Source organism: Theropithecus gelada, chromosome 15 (assembly GCF_003255815.1).
Source record: "Theropithecus gelada isolate Dixy chromosome 15, Tgel_1.0, whole genome shotgun sequence".
In the NCBI taxonomy this organism is placed as follows: Eukaryota; Metazoa; Chordata; class Mammalia; order Primates; family Cercopithecidae; genus Theropithecus; species Theropithecus gelada.
The window spans coordinates 42,644,575-42,671,525 of record NC_037683.1 but is presented as its reverse complement, the minus strand read 5'-3'; the positions used below and the strand labels follow the sequence as shown (position 1 = coordinate 42,671,525).

Below are 26,951 nucleotides of genomic sequence, written 5' to 3'. Positions count from 1 at the left end.
TGAAATTGAGGCAATAATTAATAGCCTACCAACCAAAAAAAGTCCAGGACCAGATGGATTCACAGCTGAATTCTACCAGCGGTATAAGGAGGAGTTGGTACCATTCCTTCTGAAACTATTCCAATCAATAGAAAAAGAGGGAATCCTCCCTAACTCATTTTATGAGGCCAACATCATCCTGATACCAAAGCCTGGCAGAGACACAACAAAAAAAGAGAATTTTAGACCAATATCCCTGATGAACATCGATGCAAAAATCCTCAATAAAATACTGGCAAACCGGATTCAACAACACATCAAAAAGCTTATCCACCATGATCAAGTGGGCTTCATCCCTGGGATGCAAGGCTGGTTCAACATTCGCAAATCAATAAACATAATCCAGCATATAAACAGAACCAAAGACAAGAACCACATGATTATCTCAATAGATGCAGAAAAGGCTTTTGACAAAATTCAACAGCCCTTCATGCTAAAAACTCTCAATAAATTCGGTATTGATGGAACGTACCTCAAAATAATAAGAGCTATTTATGACAAACCCACAGCCAATATCATACTGAATGGGCAAAAACTGGAAAAATTCCCTTTGAAAACTGGCACAAGACAGGGATGCCCTCTCTCACCACTCCTATTCAACATAGTGTTGGAAGTTCTGGCTAGGGCAATTAGGCAAGAGAAAGAAATCAGGGGTATTCAGTTAGGAAAAGAAGAAGTCAAATTGTCCCTGTTTGCAGATGACATGATTGTATATTTAGAAAACCCCATTGTCTCAGCCCAAAATCTCCTTAAGCTGATAAGCAACTTCAGCAAAGTCTCAGGGTACAAAATTAATGTGCAAAAATCACAAGCATTCTTATACACCAATAACAGACAAACAGAGAGCCAAATCATGAATGAACTTCCATTCACAATTGCTTCAAAGAGAATAAAATACCTAGGAATCCAACTTACAAGGGATGTAAAGGACCTCTTCAAGGAGAACTACAAACCACTGCTCAGTGAAATAAAAGAGGACACAAACAAATGGAAGAACATACCATGCTCATGGATAGGAAGAATCAATATCGTGAAAATGGCCATACTGCCCAAGGTAATTTATAGATTCAATGCCATCCCCATCAAGCTACCAATGAGTTTCTTCACAGAATTGGAAAAAACTGCTTTAAAGTTCATATGGAACCAAAAAAGAGCCCGCATCTCCAAGACACTCCTAAGTCAAAAGAACAAAGCTGGAGGCATCACGCTACCTGACTTCAAACTATACTACAAGGCTACAGTAACCAAAACAGCATGGTACTGGTACCAAAACAGAGATATAGACCAATGGAACAGAACAGAGTCCTCAGAAATAATACCACACATCTACAGCCATCTGATCTTTGACAAACCTGAGAAAAACAAGAAATGGGGAAAGGATTCCCTATTTAATAAATGGTGCTGGGAAAATTGGCTAGCCATAAGTAGAAAGCTGAAACTGGATCCTTTCCTTACTCCTTATACGAAAATTAATTCAAGATGGATTAGAGACTTAAATGTTAGACCTAATACCATAAAAATCCTAGAGGAAAACCTAGGTAGTACCATTCAGGACATAGGCATGGGCAAAGACTTCATGTCTAAAACACCAAAAGCAACGGCAGCAAAAGCTAAAATTGACAAATGGGATCTAATTAAACTAAAGAGCTTCTGCACAGCAAAAGAAACTACCATCAGAGTGAACAGGCAACCTACAGAATGGGAGAAAATTTTTGCAATCTACTCATCTGACAAAGGGCTAATATCCAGAACCTACAAAGAACTCCAACAAATTTACAAGAAAAAAACAAACAACCCCATCAAAAAGTGGGCAAAGGATATGAACAGACATTTCTCCAAAGAAGACATTCATACAGCCAACAGACATATGAAAAAATGCTCATCATCACTGGCCATCAGAGAAATGCAAATCAAAACCACAATGAGATACCATCTCACACCAGTTAGAATGGCGATCATTAAAAAGTCAGGAAACAACAGGTGCTGGAGAGGATGTGGAGAAATAGGAACACTTTTACACTGTTGGTGGGATTGTAAACTAGTTCAACCATTATGGAAAACAGTATGGCGATTCCTCAAGGATCTAGAACTAGATGTACCATATGACCCAGCCATCCCATTACTGGGGATATACCCAAAGGATTATAAATTATGCTGCTATAAAGACACATGCACACGTATGTTTATTGCAGCACTATTCACAATAGCAAAGACTTGGAATCAACCCAAATGTCCATCAGTGACAGATTGGATTAAGAAAATGTGGCACATATACACCATGGAATACTATGCAGCCATAAAAAAGGATGAGTTTGCGTCCTTTGTAGGGACATGGATGCAGCTGGAAACCATCATTCTTAGCAAACTATCACAAGAACAGAAAACCAAACACCGCATGTTCTCACTCATAGGTGGGAACTGAACAATGAGATCACTTGGACTCAGGAAGGGGAACATCACACACCGGGGCCTATCATGGGGAGGGGGGAGGGGGGAGGGATTGCATTGGGAGTTATACCTGATGTAAATGACGAGTTGATGGGTGCAGTAGACCAACATGGCACAAGTATACATATGTAACAAACCTGCACGTTATGCACATGTACCCTACAACTTAAAGTATAATAATAATAAATAAATTAAAAAAAAAAAAAAAAAAAAAAAGAAAATGTGGCACATATACATCATGGAATACTATTCAGCCATAAAAAAGGATGAGTTCATGTCCTTTGTAGGGACATGGATGCAGCTGGAAACCATCATTCTCAGCAAACTATTGCAAGAATAGAAAACCAAACACCGTATGTTCTCACTCATAGGTGGGAATTGAACAATGAGATCACTTGGGCACAGGGTGGGGAACATCACAAACCAGGGCCTGTTGTGGGGAGGGGGTGGGGGAACAGATAGCATTAGGAGATATACCTAATGTAAATGACGAGTTAATGGGTGCAGCACACCAACATGGCACATGTATACATATGTAACAAATCTGCACATTGTGTACATGTACCCTAGAACTTAAAGTATAATAAAAAATTTGGAAAAAAAAAAAAAAAAAAAAGATGTAAAATCTGCAAAGTGCAATAAAGTGAGGTATGCCTGGACCAGAAATGAGCAATTGAAATTTGAAATTAAAAACACAATCCCATTTACATTAGCACCCAAATGAAATGAAACAGGTGTAAATCTAACAAATTAGGTAAAACATCTATATGAGGAAATCCACAATACTATAATGAAAGAGAGTAAAAAGAAGATCTAAATAAGTGGAGAAATATTTCACATTCATAGATCAGAAGACTCAATACTGGTAAGATGTCAATACTTCCCAACTTGATCTATACATTCAATGTAATCCCAATAAAAATCCCAGCACATTATTTTGTGGATATCAACAAACAAATTCCAAAGTTTACATGAGTGGCAAAAGACCCAGAAGAGCTCACACGACATTGAAGAACAAAGTTGGAGAAGTGACATTCCCTGACTTCAAGGCTTACTATAAAGCTATACTAATCAAGATAGTGTGGGATTGATGAAATAATAGACAGATCAATGTAACAGAACAGGGAGCTCAGAAATACACCCACACAAATACAGCCAACTGATCTATGACAAAGATGCAAAGGTAATACAATGGAGAAAAGATCGTCTTTTCAGCAAACGGTGCTGGAACAACTGGACAACATGCAAAAGGAGTCTAGACATAGACCTTACACCTTTCATAAAATTTTACTCAAAATGGGTCACAGGCCTAAATGTTAAATGTAAAACCATAAAATGTAATACAAAATAATCTAGGTAACTTTGTGTTTGGCAATGAGTGTTTTGATACATTGAAAGTATGATCCATGAAAGAAAAAAGCAGTAAGCTCAATTTCATTAAAATTTAAAACTCCTGCTCTGAAAAAGACAATGTAAGAGAATAAAAAGACAAACTGAGAGAAAATATTTATGAAACACTATCTAATAAAGGACTTGCATCCAAAATATACAAGGACCTCTTAAAATTCAACAATAAGAAAACAACCTATTTAAAAAGTGGGCAAAAGATCTGAACAGTCTTTTCACTAGATGGCAAGTAAGCATATGAAAAGATGCTCAACATCATATGTCACTGGGGAATTGCAAATTATAACAATGAGATACCAGTACACACCTATTAGAAAGGCTAAAATCCAAAACACTGACAACACCAAATGCTGGCAAGGATGTGGAGCAACAGGAACTCCCATTCATTGCTGTACCATTTTGCAGACCCATCGATGGGTTTGCAAAATGGTACAGCCACTTTGGAAGACAGTTTGGTAGTTTCTTACAAAACTAAACATCCTCTTACCATATAATCAGAACTTGCACTCCTAGGTATTTATCCAAATGAATTGAAAATTTATGTCCACACAAAAACTCACACATGAAAGTTTGTAGCAGCCTTATGTATAATTGCTAAAACGTGGAAGCAACTAAGATGCCCTTCAATGGGTGAATGAATAAACAAACTGTGGTACATCCAGGAAATAGGATATTATTCAGTGATAAAAAGAAATGAGCTACCAGGAAATAAGATATTATTCAGTGATAAAAGGAAGTGAGCTATCAAGCCACAAAAATATATGTAGGAACCTTAAACGCATGTTACTAAATGAAAGAAGCCAGTCTAAAAATGCTACATACTCTATAATTCTAACTATATGACATTCTGGAAAAGAAAAAACTATGGATCAGTGGTTGTAAAGGATTAGTAAAGCACAGAGGATATTCAGAACAGTGAATCTACTCTGTATGATATTGTAATGGTGACTACGTGACATGCATTTGGCAAAGCCCATAGAACAGTGAACCTTAATGTAAACTAGGGACTGTGGTGAAGAATAATGCATCAATATTGGTTGATCATTTGCAAAAATGTACCAGACAATGCAAGATGTTAATAACAGGTGAAATTGTGGGGGTGGATGGAGGGTACATGGGAACTCTTTATACTTATGTTAACCTTTTCTGTAAACCTAAAACTACCCTAAGAAATAAAGTTTATTAAGTCAGTATAAATAAAATTAAAAAAGGCCGGGCGCGGTGGCTCAAGCCTGTAATCCCAGCACTTTGGGAGGCCGAGACGGGCGGATCACGAGTTCAGGAGATTGAGACCATCCTGGCTAACACGTGAAACCCCGTCTCTACTAAAAAAATACAAAAATTAGCCGGGAGCGATGGCGGGCGCCTGTAGTCCCAGCTACTCGGGAGGCTGAGGCAGGAGAATGGCGTGAACCCGGGAGGTGGAGCTTGCAGTGAGCTGAGATCCGGCCACTGCACTCCAGCCTGGGGGACAGAGCGAGACTCAGTCTCAAAAAAAAAAAAAAATAAATAAATAAATAAATAAATAAAAATAAAAATAAAAATAAAATTAAAAAAATTAAATATATCTGCTGGGCATGGTGACTCATTCCTGTCATTACAGCACTTTGGAAGACCAGGGCAGGTGGAACACCTGAGCCTAGGAATTGGAGACCAGTCTAGGCAACATGATGAAACTCCGTCTTTACAAAAAATATAAAAATTAACGGGGTGTGGTGGCGCATGCCTGTAGTCCCAGCTACTCGGGAGGCTGAGGTGGGGGATCACCTGAGCCAGGGGAGGTACAGTGAGCTGTGATCTTGCCATTGCACTCCAGTCTGGGCAACAGAGTGAGATCCTGTCTCAAAACAAAACAAACAGACAGACAAACAAACAAACAAACAAAAAACCACCACCACCACCAACAAAACCCACACCATACTTTCTGAAGAGTAGATACAATGTATATGTACGATTTGAAGAACGGAATTCCCAGAACCTCACAGGACCTGTGTGCCTGTCTCAACCATATCCTCCTATCCTGCCCACCAAGAGGTAACCACAATCTTGAATTCTGTGTTAGCAACTGCCTTCTTCTTTTTTTAAAAAATGGTTTTGCTACCTATGTATGTATCCTTAAACAATATTCTGTTCAGTTTCTCCAGTGTTTGAACTTGAAGCATGTGAAAGCCTGTTTTGGGTGTTCATGCGTGACTTGCTGTTTTTGCTCATTGCTGTGTTGTTGAGATGCCTCCAAAGTGATATGTGTGGCTGTGGCTCATTCATTCCCACAGCCGTACAGTCTTCCTTTCTTTGAAAATGCCATAATGCACATATCCATTCTGTTCCTGCGGGCCATTTAGGATGCTCCCAGTTTTTGGCTGTTACGAACAGTGCTGCTGTGAACACCCAGGCTTGGGTCTCCTTGGGCATATGTGTGAGACTTTCCATAGGGATGTGTCCTAGTGGAATGGCTGGGCGGTGGGACATGTGCATCTTTGACACGATTCATGTTAAATAGTTTTCCAAGTGGTTGTGCCAATGTACACCAGAGTAGCACTGTGTGTTGTGTTCCCTGCCTGTGTCCTCTTAGCACTCGGTTCAGTGGACACATTGCCTGCTCTCCAAATGCAGTGGCCTCTGCCTGAGAGTCCCTCCCAGCTCCCACACCTGCTCAGGCCTCCCTGGCTTTCAGCTGAAAAGCCTTCTTTGACCCTATGAGGCCAGATGGTCATCCCTCCTCGGGCTCCACAGCATCCTGTACCATGGGGGATGCAAATTAGCCACTGGCTTGTCTGTCTCCCTAACTGCTCCAAGGGGTCCTTGAAGGAAGGGCCACATCTCATTTACTCCTGTATCTCTGGAGTTCAGCATGGGGGCCCGATGCATAGCTGGTGGAAAAGGTGAGAGTGAGGCTGGAATCAGTTTGGGGCATGAGGAGGCTGTAGGGTGCTGAGCCACAGCCGGAGGCTCGGCAGTGGCAGGGGCGTCATGGAGTCAGGCTCCAGGACCACAGCCACACAGTTAGCCTGCTCTGAGAGAGGCTGTGTGCAGCCCCTGAAAGAAGAAAGAGGCAGTGAAACCAGAAGTCAGGACCTCTGTCCCCCACCTCAGGGACCCTTTCCACCCATATGTGGAGTTGGATGGCAACACAGTTGAAAGCAGACCACCTGGGGTGGAATCCAGGCTCCGCCACTCACTGGCTGTGTGACCTGGGCCAGTCACTGAAGGTCTCTGTGTCTCAGTTTCCTTATCTATAAAATGGGGGCAAAAATATCTCCTACCTCACAGGATTATAATAAAGATTAAATTAAATGAGTTCATATTTGTAAAGCATTTGGAACAGTACCTGGCACACGACAAGTGCTACAGAAATACTTATGACATAGAAATGGCCGGGCATGGTGGTTCACACCTGTAATCCCAGCACTTCGGGAGGCCGAGGTGGGTGGATCACTTGAGGCCAGGAGTTTGAGACCAACCTGGACAACATGGTGAAAGCCCGTCTCTACTAAAAATACAAAATTTAGTCAGGTGTGGTGGTGCACGCCTGTAGTCCCAGCTGCTTAGGAGGCTGAGGCATGAGAATCACTTGAACCCAGGAGATGGAGGTTGCAGTGAGCCAAGTTCATGCCACTGCACTCCAGCCTGGGTAACAGAGTGAGACTCTGTCTCCAAATAAAAATAAAATCAATCAATCAATCAATATTAATCAATCAATATCAGAAATGAATAAGGGTGGGGGGCCGGGTTGCCCCGCAGTAGGCCTCCAGGGGACTTTTACTCCAAGGACCCGTGAGTACAGTCTCCCAGGATGAATCGCTTCCATGGGTCCTTCCTGTTATTCTCAAGCCCTGGGTTCTGTTTATTTCCCTCTCACTGCTTTCACAGTCGACAGCGATCTGAAGTGATAGGGTTACTTGTCTGCAGGTTTAGTCTGCTCCCCCACTCGCCTGCAGGCTGCCATGAGGCTGTGGCTGCCATGGCTACCTGTGTCTTCCCATGGAAGATGCCGGCCGTGGGGTGCTGGGTGGGCTGTGTGGGGGCTGGCTGAGCCGTGGCCCTGTCCTGGAGAAGCTCAGCAGAGACTTCTGACTTGCTGGGAGTCCTGACCGGGGAATGTTTGGGATGCTGAGGGAGGAAGTGAGGCAGAGCAGGTTCTCGACTCCAGCAGAGCCAGTGAACACAGGGACACCTCTCCACAGGAGGTAACACTGCTGCTGAAGCTGAAGTCATCTACTTGGCAGAGAAGATTCTGGAAGGGGACACAGCATGAACAAAGGCTAGGACGTGTACCATATTGCAAGGCCCACGCCTGGAATCCTCAGGTGCTCCGAGTCCAGAGCACACAAGGGTGTCTGAAGTAGGTAAGGGGGAGGGAGGGATGGGTCACAAAGGTCTTTCATCACCTCTCCCCCAAGCCTAGGCTTTCTGTTTGGAGGTCCTGGACAAAACAGCCCCTTGAAGGAGACTTTAGGATACCTCAGCCCCTGGGCATGTTGTTCAACTACCCTGTTGTGTCTGACAGAGGAGGGTCTGAGAGAAACCAACAGCTCGGTGCTGTTTGGTAGAAAAACGACAATAAACAGGGCTGTGGGTGGATAGATCAAAGGGTTCTGTTACCATAGCAACAGAGGGACAGGCCAACCCTAAAATAAAAGAAGAAAAGTAGGCACCCACCGGAAAAGGTTCTGAGAGAAATCTCAGCACACCCCGGAGGGAGACACAGGAACAGCCTATCTGGGCCTTGCCTTGGACAATCTGGGTGGCCCTGGGCCCTGGATAGCACCTTTCGAGGTTCAGTGTCCTTATCTACACAGAAAGGCACTTCTGCAGCACCCTGGGACTCCTCAGTTTGAGAATCATAGCCTTGGAAAGTCTGGAATGTGCTAGGGTTCTATGCACAGAGCCATTGATAGCCGCAGTGCTTATTACAGAATAGAAGGAAGGCCGGTAAGAGCCATAATAGCAAACCATCAGCTAGACACGTCGGACTGCACAGGTTTACCTTGTCTAAATGGTCCAGTAGGACAGGCATCCCCATTTCCAGAGTCTACTGACTCTGGCACTGTCAGTGTCTCCCTAACACACCTGGCACCTTGGGAAACCCCAGTGAATACTCAGTTCCTACCTTCATCTAGAATAGAGGCGGCAGCCATTCAGCCTCCCCAGCCCACTGTTGGGCTCCACACTGAGCCACTGTGTCTCGTTCTGTCCACCTGGCCCAGCTCCAGGCCTTCCACAAACTCTGCCTGACTCACCCTGCTCTTATTCCTTGATCTCTCCTGGGCCCTCGGTCTGCCCATTATTCTACTTTTTTCTCCTCATTTGTAGAAGGGGAGAACATCCCTGCCCTACTCACTTCCCAGATCTGTGGCCAATGAACAAAGGTTTAAGAAAGCCTGCAAAACCGCTAAGAGCTGCCCAGGTGTTGAAAGGCAAGGTTAGGTACTGGGTGAGAGGGTAGTTAGTGCTACTGTCACTAACCTGCTGGGTGACTTTTGGGTAAGTTATACAGCCTCTCTGGGTTTCTGTTTTGTCATCAGTAAAATGACGAAGGACAGCATCTACTTCCTAGAATTGCCGTGAGGATTAAATGAGTTAACACATGATGCCAGCTGTCATCATCATCATCGCTCTTATGATCATCATTGCTTGTTATTGTCACCGCCACAGGCTCTCCCTGGCTCAGGGGCTCGGGTAGCCAATGATAGCTCTTCCTGGTTTGACATCCTGTCCAGATTTCTAAGTTCTGGTGGTGGCCGGGGAATTCTCTTGGGATGAAGTGGGACCCACCCAGCTGTTCTGTTGCCCAACTTGCAGGATGAATGGTGACCAGATGTCTCCCCGTCCAAAAGTAGCCTGTCTGCTTGAGTGGACTCAGTTCCTGCCCCCTTGGCCCGTGGGCACAGCCAGTGTTGGGTCCGTCCTCCTTGCTAGTTCTGGTTGTGTCTGTCTGGAGTCCCGCTTCCTCTCAGGAATACGTGGAAGGTGGTCAGGTGGAGGGACATATTTCTCAACCTGTTTCATAAATGGCATTCTCTGCTGCTGCTCTGAATGCATAACTTCTTACCGAGCTGAGTAAACCCTGTCTCGAGATAAATGAGGCTGAGCATCTTATTTTCTATAAAACCTTCTTGTCTAGAAGGATAAAAGGTTCTGCCCCCAATGCATAGAATGACCATTTCTGGTTTAGTTTAACAATTCACACTAAATTCCACAAAAAGATTTCTCTAATAAAGCAGTGAGAGAAACAGATTCTTTTTCTCAGTAGAATTTGCTACACTGTACAGAAATCCTACCAAATAGCACACCCCACTGCAGCTCAGCTGTCCCCCGCAAAGACAGTCTAACTATTTTAAATGAAAGTCAACAAAACTACAACCTCCAAAGGGACTCAAACTTCCCTAATCTGGAGAATCCTAGAAAGACCAGCACGAGTTCAGGGCAAGGCTAACTGCAAGACATCTAAAAAGTATATTTAACAGTACTTTTATGTGAGGTTCTTTATTTTAACAACAAATATCTGATATCAAATGTGTGAAAAGAAATATATTGCTCATCACTTTGAAAATAATATCGTACCTAAAAGGAGCTTTCAGAATGTTCACTCCCTAGCAGCACTTTTTAGGAGATTTACTGTAAAACTGGGATAAATATGCAATGCCACTTCTCAAGTGATGGATCTTATCAATGAAGGCTTCTACAATGTATGAGAATATACTCTTTTAAAAAACCCAATATTTCCCCTTCATTCTGTGTGTATTAATAGTAAAATCGACTTCTTTCACAACACCTTATATTTGGCCTCCCTGGAATAACATGTCTCAAATGGAAGGAAATGGAACTGATGAAGTGTTCCCAGCGGGGTACTGGGCAGTCTGGGTGCTGGGCAGCCTCACTGTCCTCACGTGCTAGGGGCTGCATCTGCAGGCTTCGCTCCTGCCGGCGTGGAGGGCTTACCTCCATGCTGTACTTCTCCACTGTCCTCCGCAGGGGGTCCACGGCCTGCCAGCAGATCAGGATACACAGGTCAATCAGCAGCATGCCGCCCACAATCACAAGCAGTTTCTGGTCCTTGATGATCTACAGAGCAGGAAGGAGCAGAGGGCAGCCGATGTGAGAGACAGCTTCCCACGCAGCAACTAGGGGCCCAGGTCAGGGGAGGAACCTGCATCATGAACCCCCCAGCTGGAGAGTCTCCTGCGATTCCCCATCACCCACAGGATAAATTCAGCCAAGCTCCTCTGCGTGACATTCAAGGCCTTTCACAAGCTTGACCTTATCATTCCCCAAACACACGTGTATTTTGTTGAAGTTTGGCCACTCCTAGTCCCTGGTCGAGCTGTGATTTTCACCCTCCAGGTCTTTGTAGGTGCTAGTTCTTTTGTCTGGAATACCCTGTTCTTTCTATTTGGCAAACTTCTAATAATCCTTAAACACCTCGATCAATTGTCACCTCCTCCAGGAAGCCCTCTCTAACTCCTGCAGCACAACTAATTACTCCACAGCACTTTGTTCACATACTTCATTATCAGGAGGAACCACAGTAGTAACAACAATGAGAAGAATAGCTAACATTTAATGAACACTGACTCTGTGCCTGCCTCTAGGTTGATGGTCTCAGAGGCAGTGTCTCATAGAAAGTCAAATATTGTTATTATTCTTATTTTATGGACGAGCAAACTGAGGCTTAGAGGGGGCTAAGTAACTTGCTCAATGTAATAAACTTCATAAGCAATGAAGCCTGGATTTGGACCGAGCTCTGTTTTCTCCGGAATTCACATCCTCAAACATTTACAGCTCCAATCAGAAGCTATATTAAGTTGTATACACGTCTTCCCTCCTCAGTAAACTGGGGAGCCCTAGACAGAAAGAAAGCCCATTTTATTTGTGTTTCCTCAGCACCTAACAGGGCCTGGCATGCAGTAGCTACTTAAAAGTCTGATGAATTGAATCGACATGAAAGAATATAAAAAGAAGAAATATAACTCCCATTCCTCTTTGCAGCCTGGGATATTTTTATTACTCTGTGAGACTCCTAGCCCACTTTACGTCTGTTTGATAGGGATCAGCCGGGGGATAAATATTTTCGGTGCCAAAGCTGACCTGTATTTCATTCACTTCATGTTTATATATCCCCTCACTCTCCAGAAAAGCTAATGTGATGAAGTAGTTCTGGGAAAGACTCATGGAAAAACAAACAAAATTCAGGCAGAAGCTTAAGAAATATCACCAGGTTTGGTTTTTAACGATTAAAGCCATTTTTAAAGGAGAAATAAAAACCCGAGGGGCCTTTATGTTACCGAATGTAAAAAGAACACGAGGAAAGTGTTGGCTCAGTGACTGCCAAGGAGATCAAATCCAGCAAAACCGCTTTACCTGGGGGCAGGGCACCAGCAAAGCCCGCTCTGAGATTTTCAAGGATATGGTGAACTGCTGGTGCTTTGCAGAAACCCAGCTTAACTCTCACCCTCTGGGGAACTAGGCAACTACCTGCCAGTCTTGAGAAACTGGGACAAAATGCCTAAGGAGCTTAGCAGTTAGGGGACGGGCTGGAAGGAGCCTCATATCTACGTGATGCTGAACACGGGGCTGTTTGAGCCCCCCAGGCATTTGCCCAGCTATTCCTGACCCCTGGAAGGCCTGACCTGCACCTTTCTGCTGGCATACTCCTACCCTGATTTCAAGGTTGAGCCCAAGCAGCTTCTCTTCCTCCATGAATCTAGGCATACCCTGCAAGGGGCAGAGATGGCTTCAAAAGCTGGGCACCAGAATTTTCCTCTTGTAAACGTCATAAAGTAAATCCTTCCAATTTAATGGCTCAAGTATGAAGTCTGAGGAAGTGTATTTTTTTTCTTTTTTTAGATGGAATCTTGCTTTGTCACTTAGACTGGAGTGCAATGGTGCAATTTAGGCTTACTGCAGCCTCTGCTTCCTTCCCAAGTTCAAGCACTTCTCCTGCCTCAGCCTCTTGAGTAGCTGGGATTATAGGCATGTGCCACTACGCCCAGCTAATTTTTGTATTTTTAGGAGTGACAGGGTTTCACCATGTTGACCAGGCTGGTCTTGAACTCCTGACCTCAAGTGATCCACCTGCCTCAGCCTCCCAAAGTGCTGTGGTTACAGGTGTGAGCCATGGCACCCTGCTGGGGCAGTGGAATTCTAAAGGATTTAAAATTAAGTGGATGTGAGTTAGAATTCTGGCTTTGTTCCTTGCTACCTGTGTGACCATGAGCCAATCACTTCCTTGCTCTCATTCTGCATTTCTCATTTGTAAAATGGGCAGGGGTAGGGGGAGGGAGAGAGGAGACTTTCTGTGTTATTCTCCAAGTATGGTATAAAAGAAAGAACACAGGTTTTGCAAGTAGAAGACCTCGTTCTAATCCCAATTCTTGTCAAGCGTGACCTTGAGCAAGTTGCTTAACTTTGCTAGGACTCAGTTTCCGTTTTTTTAAAGTGCGGTCAGTGATCCCTAAATTGTACAGTTAGTATAAGAATAAAATGAGATGAGGTCCAGAAAGCATTTAGTGTCTGGCACAGAGAAGATGATCAACAAATGGTAGCTGGCTAGCATTACTTGGGTTTTGACAATTAGTGATTCTGTGTTTATGTGTAAGACATAGTGACATCTAGGGGCAAAATGTGATATTGCACCTAAGCTCTACTAGACATGGGACTAATCATCATGTGTGGATGGGTGCATGGTGGGAAGATGCTGAGAATCAGAGGAGAGGAAATGGTTATTTTCCTTTTGGCACCATTCACAAAACCTGGCATGTAACCAGTGTTTGTGACTGAATGAGTTTAGGCTAAGTAGTTATGAATCGTTTTTTATTTATTAATTGTAGAAATATTTATTGAGTGCCTACCCTGAGTCAGGTTCTGTTCTAGGCACTGAGGATGCAACAGTGGACAACATAAACATTCTTCCCTATGCAGCATGCATGTTTGTGGGGAAGACAAGTAGTGAAAATTACACAAGTACACCCATGGGAATACAAAATACAATGTCAAGTAGAGGTGATTTAAAATAATCTTAAATAATGAAAAGAGAGGGAAGGAAAGAAAAAAAACACTGATCTGAGCACCAGAGAGCACCAGAGACCCCTTGCATTAGGCAAAGCCATCTCTCTATTCTTAGATTCTTTGACTTCTTTCCTTAAGTGCTGCCTGAACTTTGCGTTATGTCAGTGCTCACTGATGCTATCACATGCAGTCCTCTCTCTGGGGGTAGGAGGTACTTAGTGGCAGATGACAGCAAAGGCAGATGAGCACCCAGTAATGATTAAGCACCTGGTTCTGGAATCAGATCTAAGTTGGAAATGAACTAACTAGTTGTGTGATCTTGGGTAATTCCCTTCCCACTCTGAACCAGTTTCCTCATCTAGAACATGGGGATAATATTTGCACATGCCACACTAGATTACGAGAGCCTGGCTTACAATAACTGTTCAACAGATCCAGCAATTTTTACTAAATGTGACTTCTGAGTTGTTTAGAGCAGGGATTAGCAAACTATTGATTTGGCCCACCATCTGTTTTTGTAAACAAAGTTTTATGGGAACATAGCCATGCTCATTTAAATGAACGTACCCTCAATTACAAGGAGGGTAAGGTAGAGAAGACAAATTTACACCTTTACCATACTCATTTAAACGAATGTCATTTGCGTATTTGTCTATGGTTGCTTTCATTCTATAAAAGCAAAGTTGAGTAGCTGCAACCGTGACAGAAGAGGCTGCAAATTCTTACCTATTGACTATTTTGGCTCTTTGCAGAAAAACTTGGCTGATGCTTGGTTAAGAGAAAAGGGCATTTCTTTATTTTTTCAAAAAACTTAAGATTTTCTGACCTATTCAGACTGGCCTTCCACTGGGGCCAACTCATTTCTTCAGGGAACACCATTCAGGGGGAATACAGCATGGATGGTGCCCCTGGGGCCGAGCTCTCCAGTCATCTTTAGATGGCGGATGCTTCAGGATAGCTACTAAAAGCCCTCAGCATTTTCCTTAAGTTGAGCCCAGATGAAAGTCTGAGGGTTTATCCTCAGATGCTTTTCCCACTCATGTTATTGTCTGCAACAGAATCCAGTCATATTTGTAGTAAACTTCCATTGTCCTCACACTTGATCTCAGCCAAAAGGCCGAGAAGCGAAACATCTTCCCCCAGAACAGAAGGTGTCATCTCTAAATTTCTACTCTTGTCTCAATGCTTCCATCTGGTCCTAATATGAGGCAAAATAAAGACTGTAATAAACCTTCTCAATTTAAAAAGATTTCACAATCGGTCTTTAGAAAAAAAGTAACATGCTGTAAAAATATGAAATTTGGAAGCATTAAGTCACCACGTGTTTAATAGACTTTCATAGGCTTCTTTTCCTTTAATGCTTTCAAAACTGTGGACATACGGGGCATATGGGATGAAGTTTGTATATGTACGTTTGGGGAGGGCAAGCCATCATGGATGGAGGGAGGAGGGGTGGGAGCTATGCAAAGAAGAAAAGGATAAAAAAACTGCATTGAAAAAAGCATATGATTGCATTTGCAAATTGATACAAATCTAGTATATATGTCAGTTAAAAAAAATTAAGGGGGCCACTAAAAAAAGTCCAAACTTCTTTAAAAGAAACAAAATAAGTCAGTCACCAAAGGACAAATATTGTATGATTTAACTTATATGAGGTTCCTAGAGGAGTCAAATTCGTAGAAAGAATTGTGGTGGCCGTGGCTGTGAGAAGAGGGAGTTAGTGTTGAATGAGTATGGAGTTTCAGTTTGGGAAGATGAAAAGGTTTGGAGATGGATGGTGACGATGATTGCACAATACAAATGAACAATATGAACTGCCAAAGGCTTTCAGTACAATATTTGGTACTAATTTTGTTGTGAAAATGATGAAGGCTAGGTAAGTACATTATTCCAGTGTGAGAAACTCTTTGGGGTCACTCTGGGCTTTTTAGTTATTCCAGGAGCCGGTTTGTGGTGCTGTGGTTAAGTATTATTTACCAACCAAATTACAGGAGGGTAGGGTAGAGAAGAGATATTTATATCTTACCCAAACCACAAACTCAATCAGGGAACCAGATTGTTTTGAAACGGTTGTGACAGGTGTAGTTCAAAATGGGGCTCTTCTTCACAGTGTCAGTTTTTTACATAACCAAGTTGGCTTTTATTGTTATAGTTTTGTTTTTATTGTGGTAAAATGCACATAAACTTTACCATTTTAACTAACTTTTTTTTTTTTTTTTTTGAGCAGCAGCAAGATTTATTGCAAAGAGCGAAAGAACAAAGTTTCCACTGTGTGGAAGGGGACCCGAGCGGGTTGCCCCTAACTAACCATTTTTAAGTGGAGAGTTCAGTGTCATTAACCCAATAGAGGTGGTCCTGATCCCCTCTGTGCATGAAACTTATTGCTCTCATTTCCCTTTCTGTTCCTGATGTCACCCTCACCACCCTTGATGTCATTTCCCCCGCTGGTCCTGAGGCCCTTCTCACCATCACAATCATCTTCCTCTAGATGCCTGGTGACACAATTACCATCCTTTGATGTCCAACCTCTGTCACCTTCTAGTCCTCTAACCTCATACCCTTTAAGGGACTGTTTTAAACCCCACTGTCTCTGACATCATTACCCTTAAAAACAAAAGTAGAAAAAAAGTTTTAAAAAGTTAAAAAAAAAAAGTAAAGAAAGTTTAAAAAGTTAAAAAAGTGTGTGTGTGGGGCTTGTCTCTCAGATAAGCCCCCTCCCTGGATGCCTGGACCCACTGCAAGCCCAAGCTCTCAGAGTTGGCCCAGACCCTCAGGGGGGATCAAGTTTGCCCTGGCTCAGGCAGTGCAGGAGGAAGTGAGCAAAGCCGGTGGCCTCTGGTGATGACACCACATCACTGCCCCACAGGGAGCTTCCAGACAACTGAACTCCTGCCATTTTCCCTGATATGTTTTGTCGATTGTTGCCAGACAGTGGCGTGTTGTTGCTTGGCAGTCACGTTAGAGAGCATAAAGGCAGGTTCCTTATCACAGATGACCATAGGGATGAATCACATATTAGCACAAAGGAACCAACACTGTGCTTCTTCCAAACCAGGATGGAGCTATCAATGGCAGAGCAGCTCTTAAACCAGAGCCGCAGAGTGGGAGGGGCGCCAGAAGTCACCTAGGCCAGTGGCTCTCCAGCCTTGACTTGCTTTTTTTTTTTTTTTTAATTAATTAATTTTTTTTTTATTTTTTTATTTTTTATTTTATTTTATTTATTTTTTTATTATTATTATACTTTAAGTTCTAGGGTACATGTGCATAATGTGCAGGTTTGTTACATATGTATACTTGTGCCATGTTGCTGTGCTGCACCCATCAACTCGTCAGCACCCAACTACTCGTCATTTACATCAGGTATAACTCCCAATGCAATCCCTCCCCCCTCCCCCCTCCCCATAATAGGCCCCGGTGTGTGATGTCCCCCTTCCTGAGTCCAAGTGATGTCATTGTTCAGTTCCCACCTATGAGTGAGAACATGCGGTGTTTGGTTTTCTGTTCTTGTGATAGTTTGCTAAGAATGATGGTTTCCAGCTGCATCCATGTCCCTACAAAGGACACAAACTCATCCTTTTTTATGGCTGCATAGTATTCCATGGTGTATATGTGCCACATTTTCTTAATCCAGTCTGTCACTGATGGACATTTGGGTTGATTCCAAGTCTTTGTTGGGTCGGAGTTAGCTCAAGCGGTTACCTCCTCATGCCAGGCTTTGTATCTGTCTTGACTTGCTTTGGCCGGGGATGGGGAAAGCACAGGCTCCTGGGCTCCTCCCAAATATTCCGGTTCATTAGGGTCAGGGCGGGGCCCAGGAATTTGCACTTCTAACAGCTTGCAGGCCAGCCACACTCAGAAGCCCTGACCGAGACCACAGGTCCCCAACTTCGGCAGTCTATTAACATCAGCAGGGAAAGCTGAAACACTACTGATGCTCAGCTCCGGCCCCAGAGCCCTCATTTCAACTGGCCTGGGCTGGGTGACTTCTTGTAGTTTTCAAAACGTCCTGTGGGACTGCAGTGTGCAGCCAGAGCTGAGAAACACCAGGGTGGCCAGGCCTCTCCTCTCATGGAGAGTTGTCATAAATGCTGCCGGGGCCCAGAGACGCAGGGCCTCTCCAGGCGAGCACAGGGACAGGGCGGCAGAGCAGGGCTCTTTCCCCACTCTAAATGCAGCCTGTGGATTTCCTAAGGTGGTTCGGGTGTGGAGCAGGGGACAGAGAACAGAATATACCTCCACCTCATCTGGAGAGGACAGGGGGCTGCAGTCCTAAAGAAGGACCTTGGCAGTGAAGAGGTGGGTGGGGGGCCTGAGGAGGGAGAGGTACCACCAGGACACCAGGCAGGAGCCCACAGAATCACAGCTAAGCGGACAATACTATATCAATGTATCCCCATTCTACAGATGAGGACACAGAGGTCCTGAAAGATTAAGAGCTTTGTTGAAGGAACACGGCAGATCAGCAGTGGAGCAGAGACTAGAACTCCAGGCTTCTCTTTTGCCTGTTGGCCCCACTGCTCGGGCTGGGTTGCTGTCTGCCACTGGCACCAGGTAACCAGGGAGCAAAATGCAGGCTCGGATGAAAAACCAGAACAACAGGCTCCATGTTCCACTGGGATGGGGCCACAGTGAGGATCTGCAGAGGAGGTGTCAGTAAACAGGTGATGCCCACATCAGGATTTGAAGAGTGTGTGCAGGGGGCTAGGGTGTGATGGGTGGGGGACTAAATTGAGAAGAGGCTTTTCGGTAAGAGGTATCATGGTACTATGAGACCCCTCCCCTGGTGACAGAAATGGGTGGACTGGGAGGGAACGCTTCCTCCATGACCTCAAATCAAGGAAGAGGCCTTGGTGTCCAGTGAAAAGGAGATCACTGGGTGGTTTGATAGGAGTCTCTGCAGCCTGGGGGACCCTGTGGACTGGTGTCTGACTCCTGCTTGAGAAATCTAATGAGGGATGAGGGACTGGCCAGCTGCTCTGAGGATGGAACAAAAGAGAGGCAGCTGCTACAGTGACATCAGCCTTCAGTCCTTAGGTTTGTAGATGCAAAGGGTGCAGGAGTGCTTTCTGTGCCCCAGATGTGGGCCGTGGGTGAGGAAGAGCTTGTGTGGCCCTGTCCAGGACTAGCTGGAGGGGTAAGGTGACCCCAGGGTAGAGAACTGAAGGATGCTCAGGAGCAGGGGAAGAAGCCAATTGAAATGCTCAATTGGGTGAGCATTTCATCTGCATCAAGAGCACGGCAGGAGAGAAAGTCCCAGTAATGAGGGACCCAGAAAAGCACCCCAGGAGTGTAAAGGGCCCGCTGCAATCCTCGCCAGGCCCAGTAAGTCCAATGCCAGCTCCAAGCAAGTAAGGTATTTCCTGCCCCTTCCACCACTCCTAATTCCAACTCCAGAGGGGTTGGACACCTGGGTGGATGGGATGATGGGGAAAGAATGCAGGCTGGCCAAAGAGAGAAGCAGCCAGCCTATACCCCTTTTCCCAAGGCAGGTGGCCGGCCTGCTGCAGGCCTGAGCTGGGAGAGGGAGAAGTTGTGCCAATGAATACTGTTTGAAGTTTTGAATATAATGATAGACTCTACATATTATAATAGTTACTGACCAGAGGACCTTCAAAATCATGACTTGCCACAAATTTTATCCAGAAGAAAGGGGAGAACCAGTACCACTGCAAGAGTTAAAAAGGACAGTGGTGGACAAAGTTTCTCTATGACTAAGAGACAAGGTCGGCAACATCATGGCTATAACAAACCTCACGGGTGGCGAATGCAGTCCACAGTGTGAAGGCGAGCTCCTGTCCTACAAGAGCCTCTTTGAAAATGGAATCATTAAATCCAGTACCAGCCCTGTTTCACTCCTCTCTTTTAAGAGCTCCCTATTGCCCATAAGTTAAAGTGCAGATTCCTTAATGTGGCTCTAGCCTTCCCTTCCAGCCTCTCCCTGTCCCCTGTCCCCACGAGTCCTATGCCCCAGCCACATCAAGCCTCTCTTAGCTCCTGACCACCCTCCTCCTATCCCCAGGCTGCCCTGGATGGTTCCTTTGACAAGGTCCCCAGCATCTCTATGCCCTTTGCTTGGCTAACTCCTACTCACCCTCCAGGCCCCAGCATAGGTGGCACTTCCTCCATGGAGCCTCCCGTGAGTGTTTGGTACCCCAGCACTCCCCACATGTCCCCAGCCAGCCCTGATAACCGTGTGTTATAAATGCTTTGTTAACTGTCCGATTTCCCCAGTAGGTTGAGGGTAGCAGGAGGTAGGGATTGTGTTTAGCTTGGATCCCCAGCAAATAGCTCAGTGCCTGGAATATAGTATATACTTGCTTGATAAATGCTGAGTGAACACTGTTAATACCCTGAAACAGAAGGAGAGTGATTACCTTCTTCTTCATTTTCACATTTTTGAAGATGGCGTGGACTCTCCAGGTCTTTGCAAACATGGCCCCAAAAGCGGTTGTGTAGCCCACGGTGAGAATCCAGGTCCTGACCTAGAGGCCATGAGAAAACAGAGGCATTGACCTTCCTTAGGTAGACGGACTTCATCAGGTATGAGGCCACCCTGCAGGGGGACTTTTCACGACGGGGAAAAATACTCCCCTCTACATATCATTGAGTTTCACTGGCATCTTTCAATCAAATTTCCATTCAATAGGCATTTAGTTCTATCAGTCACTTACCAGACCCAGGGCACTGGGCACACAGGAGTGCAAGATTCAAATCCTCCCTTAGATGAGCCCAGAGAGAGCCAGGCAGAGAGACAGCCACAGACTGCTGAGGTACCACCAAAAGGTGATGGTCCAGCCCTCTGGCCTTCACTTCCCCTCCTCCCTTCCTTCTTCCTGTTGCCCAGCCCTCTCCCCACATGGTCAGGCCATGTGGCTACTATTGTCCAGTGTGACCTCAGAAGGCCAGTTAGTCAGCACAGGCCAGCCTGGCTACTGAGCTCACATTTAGACCTTGGTCCCTGCTCAGGGCTGAGGCCCTGTCTGGCTCTCACCTATTCCTCAGGACCAAGGTGTGCCCTGACCTCTAGCCCTGGGTTGGTGGCTAATGGGAACAGCCGGCCCTGACATGAGCCTACAACTTGGATCCCTTAGGGCTGGAACAGGCTGGCCACCACCTGTTAGGTTTTAGGGGCCTCCAGGACGCCCACTTTCACCTGTACTGCATCACTCCCAGAACCCCCGACCCTCACCATTTAGACTGGACACCCTCTAATACCCAGGAGACTTGCACATCTCCAGGTGGAGGCCCCACATCATGGTCCAGCCCTGGGCTGTGCACCACTGAGTTCTGGGGCCTCCCACTCACTGGGACGGAAAAGCCACGTGCCCCATGAGCTGCAGCTCTGAGCTTGGGTCTTTGCTTTCCCTCAGCTCTGTTGAGCTTAGTTTCCTTTGAAAGGCTCCAACCTGCCTTGGCTGAACACAAGGCAAAAAGGTGGATGTGGTAGGGGAAAAGAGAGGCAGCTGAGGCCCTCTGCATCCAGAGGAGCTGAGCACAGCAGCTTTGCTTGGCTTCCCCAGGCCCCTTCTAGTTCAGGGCTGGCTGCCACCAGCACAAGCAGGAAGTTTCCAAGAAATGTTCCCAGCCCATTCCCCTGACGGATTCATTCTGCTCCTGCCTTTCCGGCAACTTGACTCTCCGGGTTTTCAGAGACAGAACATTTTGCATTTCCATTTTATTTGTAAAAATAGGAACTATTTTTGGACTGCAAGGCCGACCCACTAAATCAAGGGAAGGACAACAGTATCACAGCACTTGTTCGGAAATACAGGCCTGTGAAGCATGAATGCTGCGAGGGTACAGGTGGGCACTGAGCCTTCTATTTCTTTTTCTTTTTTTTTTTTAAATTTCACAAACAAGGAGAAATCAGATGGGTAAAAATGAACCACAGTGCTTTAGAAACAATGTAGAATGGCCACATTATTAACCAGATGATCATAAAAGGATATGAGAAAAGTATTCAAAACAGGGAGGGGGAAAGAGCCAAAGAGAGAATTTAGACCTGAGCGTATTCAATGACCAGAAAATACGTTTGTCATCTGTCAGAGATGCATGGGACTTGACAGTTCATCTTATTCATTCATTCATTCACTCATTCATTAGTTTGCTGGGTCACTCATTCATTTGTTTGTTCATTTGTTCATCTTCAACAAGTATTATTAGGCCAGAGGCAAAGTATATAATAATAAAAACAAACAACAAGAAAAACAACAAACACCAAGGTGATTTTTTGGAGGTGTCAGTTAAGCAAGGAAATCCCTTAACAGGTGAAGAAACTAAGGCCCAGCGCATTTAAGATATTTCCCTTAACCACGCCACACAGCTCCAGAGCTGAGCCTGGAACTCGATGCTTTGTCCTGGTCCAGGCCTCTCTCCCCGACATGCTGCTGCTGCCTCCTCCTCAGATGGAGTCTCCTCAACCCAAATCAGTTTCATCTACACCTAGGAGCCAGATATCAAAGGACCAGGACACACCCAGAGGGGGTAGCTGACCAACCTGTAACACCCTCCGGGGACCTCAACACACTTGTAAAGCTAATTTATTGACACGACTGTTCAGACCAATGGTCTACAGCATTTTTGATAACGTTCTCTTGAACATGTTTAATTTTACAAATTACCATATACAGACCATGGGCATTTTAAAAAGGACAAAGATGAAGTAATATCATCATTTTTACCTCATCCTGTGGCTGACAAAGATCTGTTTTGAGGAGATGTGTCACTCCAGTGTGCTAAGCACTTTTTTTTTTTTTTTTTTTTTGAGATGAGATCTCACTCTGTCACTCAGGCTGGAGTGCAGTGGTACAATCACAGCTCACTGCAGCCTCCATCTCCGGAGCTCAAATAATCCTCCTACCTCAGTCTCCTGAGTAGCTGGGACTGCAGGCATGCACCACCATGCCCAGCTAACTTCTGATTTTTAGTACAGATAAAATCTTGCTATATTGCCCAGGCTGGCCTTGAACTCATGAACTCAAGTGATCTTCCTGCCTCAGCCTCCCAAAGTGTTGGGAGTATAGGCAAGAGCCATTGCATCTGGCCTTAGTGTGCTAAGCATTCTTAATATTTGCTTTAACTTATGTTTTCTTTGAAACAATCATTTCCAGGCCACTTGTCTATTTTGTGAGGGCTAAATTCATTAAGACTCAACCATCTAATTAGTCGTTAGTTAAAACTCAATAATATAAATTTAACCTGGCATCTGGAAATTGCAATATGTTGCCATAAACTAAAAGCAAAGAATAGCTGAGGATGCCTGGGCAGAAAAGAGTTAACATAGCAGGCCTGAGACTGTTGTCTTTAGGAAGGTCTGATTTGAGGGTTGGTCCTCGGCTGGTATCTGAGAGCCTGGATTCTGGATGGTTCCCACCATCTCCTCAATGATAAGAGCAGCTCACTGTGCCTAAACGGGTTGTGCAAACATGGTTTATGCTGAACACTGCCTTCCTTCTGGGAGTCTGGAATTTTGTTATGTAGTAGGCAGACGGTGTCAACATATCCATCCCCCAACTAAACTCCCTGGGCATGGCATCTCTAATGTGCTTCCCTGGGCAGCATTTCACACATGTGGTCACTACTCATTGCTGGGGGAATTAAGCGTGTCCTGTGCACCTCTGCTGTGATAGGGCTATCAGAAGCTGGCACCTGGTTTCCCCTGGACTTCGCCTCCCCATGTGCCTTTTCCTTTGCTGATGCTGCTGTGTATTCTTTCAGTGTAATAAGTCATAGCTGCGAGTATGACTGCACGCTGAGCCCTGAGAGTCCTAGTGAATCACTGAACTTGGGGGTTGTCTTAGAGACTCTCAGTGCTGCATCCCATTGCTGTCTGGTGTAGAGAACTGACTAACCACCTTGTCTTTGGGAGCGTTCCTGCCTACAATCACCAGACACCTACTGCCAGGGCTCCACAGTCAGTCCCCGTATTAAGTGTTAGTCCAGCTTAAGCTTCTGGGATTTAAACCCATTGCTGCCCCACAGAGCCCTCAGGTTAAACTCCAAATTCTTAGCAGGAAGGGTGCAGCCCCCTCCACCCTACCTCTTCTGATATTCCTCAAGCCATCCTGCACTGCTCAGTCTTTCCCCTCACATCACACTGGCTCATGCTGCCAGGTCTGACACGTGCTGTTTCCTCCACCCAAAATGCCATTCCTTGTTCAGTGTTCTTCACAACTTCTCGTGCATCCTCTGAAATCCAAACTTGTGAGCCACTTCCTCTGAGAAGCCTACTGAGACCTTGCAGGGAGGTCCTGACCACTTCCTCCTCATGACTTCTGCCTTCAACCATGTTTCTGCTCTGCTGGTCACACAGAGATGACATCTATCTGATTACCTGTCTACCTCTCCCACTAGATGAAGCTACTGGGAGGCAGGGCCTGCTGTGCCCACCTTTAAATCTCTGGAGCCAAGAGGAGACAATCAGGCTGGATGGGCCAGTTTAGGAGGTTGTAAACGCTTTGTCACCACAGATGTGCAAGTTGAGCCCAAGCAAGCAAAATAAAGGAAGACCACAGAGAGAACTGGAGCATTTGATAGCAAAAGAGGCTGAGTTCATGGCCTCAGCTGTTCCTTCTACATGCTGTCTGACAGGCAGTGAGCTCCCCATCACTCCACATATTCAAGCAAAGCTTGGAAGACCCCCCCGCCCCGGCTTCACCCCCTCCATCAGAACGCTGCAGGGGCATTTCCTGCACTGAGGGAGGTTTCATTTAATGACATCCCAGGTGCCTCCCTTCTATGTGGCTCTATGATGCCGAATAAACTAGAAGGTTTCATCTGAAGGGTTCTAATGATTCTGTTTTTCAATATGTTACCACCAATACAAGTCTCTACTGATTCATCAACACCAACCAGCTACTTCACTTTTTCTCCTAAAGTCTTACATGTGTTTATTTTTCTGATTTAACATCTTTCTTTTTCTCCCCTTAGCCATCAAGTACTCAGCCCCCTCTGCAAACTGCCTTGAACATAATACATCCATGGGGGAAGACAAACTTTAGGCAGGCAGCGCCCATCTCAGTCTCAGCTATGAAAAAGGAAAAAGAAATAAGAGCAAATCTCCAAATGGAAGGAAGCATCTATGCCCAGAACAATTCTGCCCAGCCGCTTGCTCCATTGATTTCATGCAGCATGCCTGGCCGGGTGAAGGGCTTTCAATGCCCTTCTGGGGATCAGCACGAAAATGGACACACAACCTCTGCTGGCAGGCCTGCTCTGACAGATGATGGACGGGAGGACGGGACTGCTGTGCTCTAGGTCTCCTTGTTGCCACAGATTCATGTGGGCTTCAGGCCAACAAGTCAGAGGGAGGAGCAAGCTCTGGTGGCTGACTGAACACAGGGGCAAGTCACTCTCCTGCTGTCCAGAAGTTTCTTCAAGGGCCTTTTATTTCATTCTGACTGCTCATTCCAGGTGATCAATAGTGAGAAGGAGGGAAGAAACTCCCAGAGTGCCCCAAAGCAAGACCCAGACCACTGTGAGGTATGAGGTGGGAGAGGTGAGAGGCCTGAGGTCTCCAGGGCCCATCTTGTCTTCTGGGGCAGGGGCGACAGATAAATCCTGAAGTTATAAGACTTTGAAGAGCAGCCTCTAGAAACAGCTCCCAAAAACCCCATCTTGCTCAGGGTGTTTTGGGTAAGACCTGTACAGAAAATCTTCTCTGGAGTTTAGAGTATAGCAGAGCCTTTCTGGGGAAATGGTGCAGGGGGCAAAGGTGACTCAGGACCTGCAGGAGCACTTTGGAACCCAAGTCAGGGCCTAGGGGGCATCTTAGGAGCCTTGGGGCAAATCAGAGAGAGGTTCCCCCTCTGGGAGGAGAAATTTCTGAAAGGCATCCCCTCTGGGCCCTTTCTGAACGACTCCACTCCTCAAGGCCCTCGAAGCCAACAGACTCCAAGAACTTGGCTCAAAGAGCCGATCACAGGCCAAAATTCAGCTCCTGCCCCTGATGCCAACACCCTTGTGTAGTGCAGAAAGTGCACAACTGCCCTTAGCAGCCTTGGCTCGGGCCACAGAACAGTGCAGAATGAGGAAGAGGCCTTTCTTCCTGTACCCCCACAACCCCAGAAGGAGCCTCAGGACTGGAGGTTGGGGAGGTTTTGGAAGAGCAGCATTCTCAGATGGGTGGTGGCAGGCGGGGGTGGGGCGTGGTGGGGAGGGGGCTGCTATGTGCCTTCATGCAGCTCTGTGGACAGAAGACATGGACGAGTGGGCATCAGGGTCAGAGAGGAAGGTCTGAGAGGCTACACCGTGTGATTGTAGCTGCTGAGAATTCTGTGGGCAAGTATGGTGTATCGTTTAGGACTTCCAGAAATAACTGGAGCTCACTCAGAGGGGTCCCTTATTTTAAGTCTTCCCTGATTTGTCCCTTGCTTCTGGGCCTTACCCACTCCCCTAGGCCTGTCTCTGTCAGTGTACACAACATAGTAAATGGGAACTGTTTGTTTACTTAGGTTTTCTTTTTTTTTTTTTGAGACGGAGTCTTGCACTGTGTCACCCAGGCTGGAGTGCAGTGGCGCGATCTCGGCTCACTGCAAGCTCCGCCTCCCAGGTTCACGCCATTCTCCTGCCTCAGCCTCCGAGTAGCTGGGACTACAGGCGCCCGCCACCACGCCCGGCTAGTTTTTTGTATTTTTAGTAGAGACGGGGTTTCACCATGTTAGCCAGGATGGTCTCGATCTCCTGACCTCGTGATCCACCCGCCTCGGCCTCCCAAAGTGCTGGGATTACAGGCTTGAGCCACCGCGCCCGGCCTACTTAGGTTTTCAATCTACACTGCCAGCTCCCCAAGGACATTATCTGTGTCTAGTAGGTGCCTGGGAATGTTATCATATGAATGAATGAATTGTGGGAACAAGAGTGCTGAGCAGAGCCAAAGGTTGGAGTGGCCCACATGTGGGCTGTCTGGAAGGGAGACCATCATCTACGTATTGACTCAGGAGTCCGGGGAGTCCCTGGTTCCCCACTCAGCCCCCTCCACTGGAAGGCAGTTGGGGGTGGGGAGGCCACTGTCATCAAGCGGGCATCTGCACCCCATCCAGGACTCCAGC

The 26,951-nt window shown here is 45.7% G+C and overlaps 1 protein-coding gene across 1 annotated transcript in view; it reads right to left on the bottom strand.

Moving 5' to 3' along the window:
- GABBR2 (gamma-aminobutyric acid type B receptor subunit 2) overlaps positions 1–26,951 on the bottom strand; it is a 426,464-nt gene that overhangs the window by 71,871 nt on the left and 327,642 nt on the right. Inside the window, exons 12-13 of the mRNA XM_025360393.1 lie at positions 20,277–20,384; positions 10,837–10,959 (exon numbers count right to left, since the gene is read on the bottom strand). Of these exons, the coding sequence (XP_025216178.1) occupies positions 10,837–10,959; positions 20,277–20,384 (231 nt within the window). The remainder of the gene's footprint in view (positions 1–10,836; positions 10,960–20,276; positions 20,385–26,951) is intronic.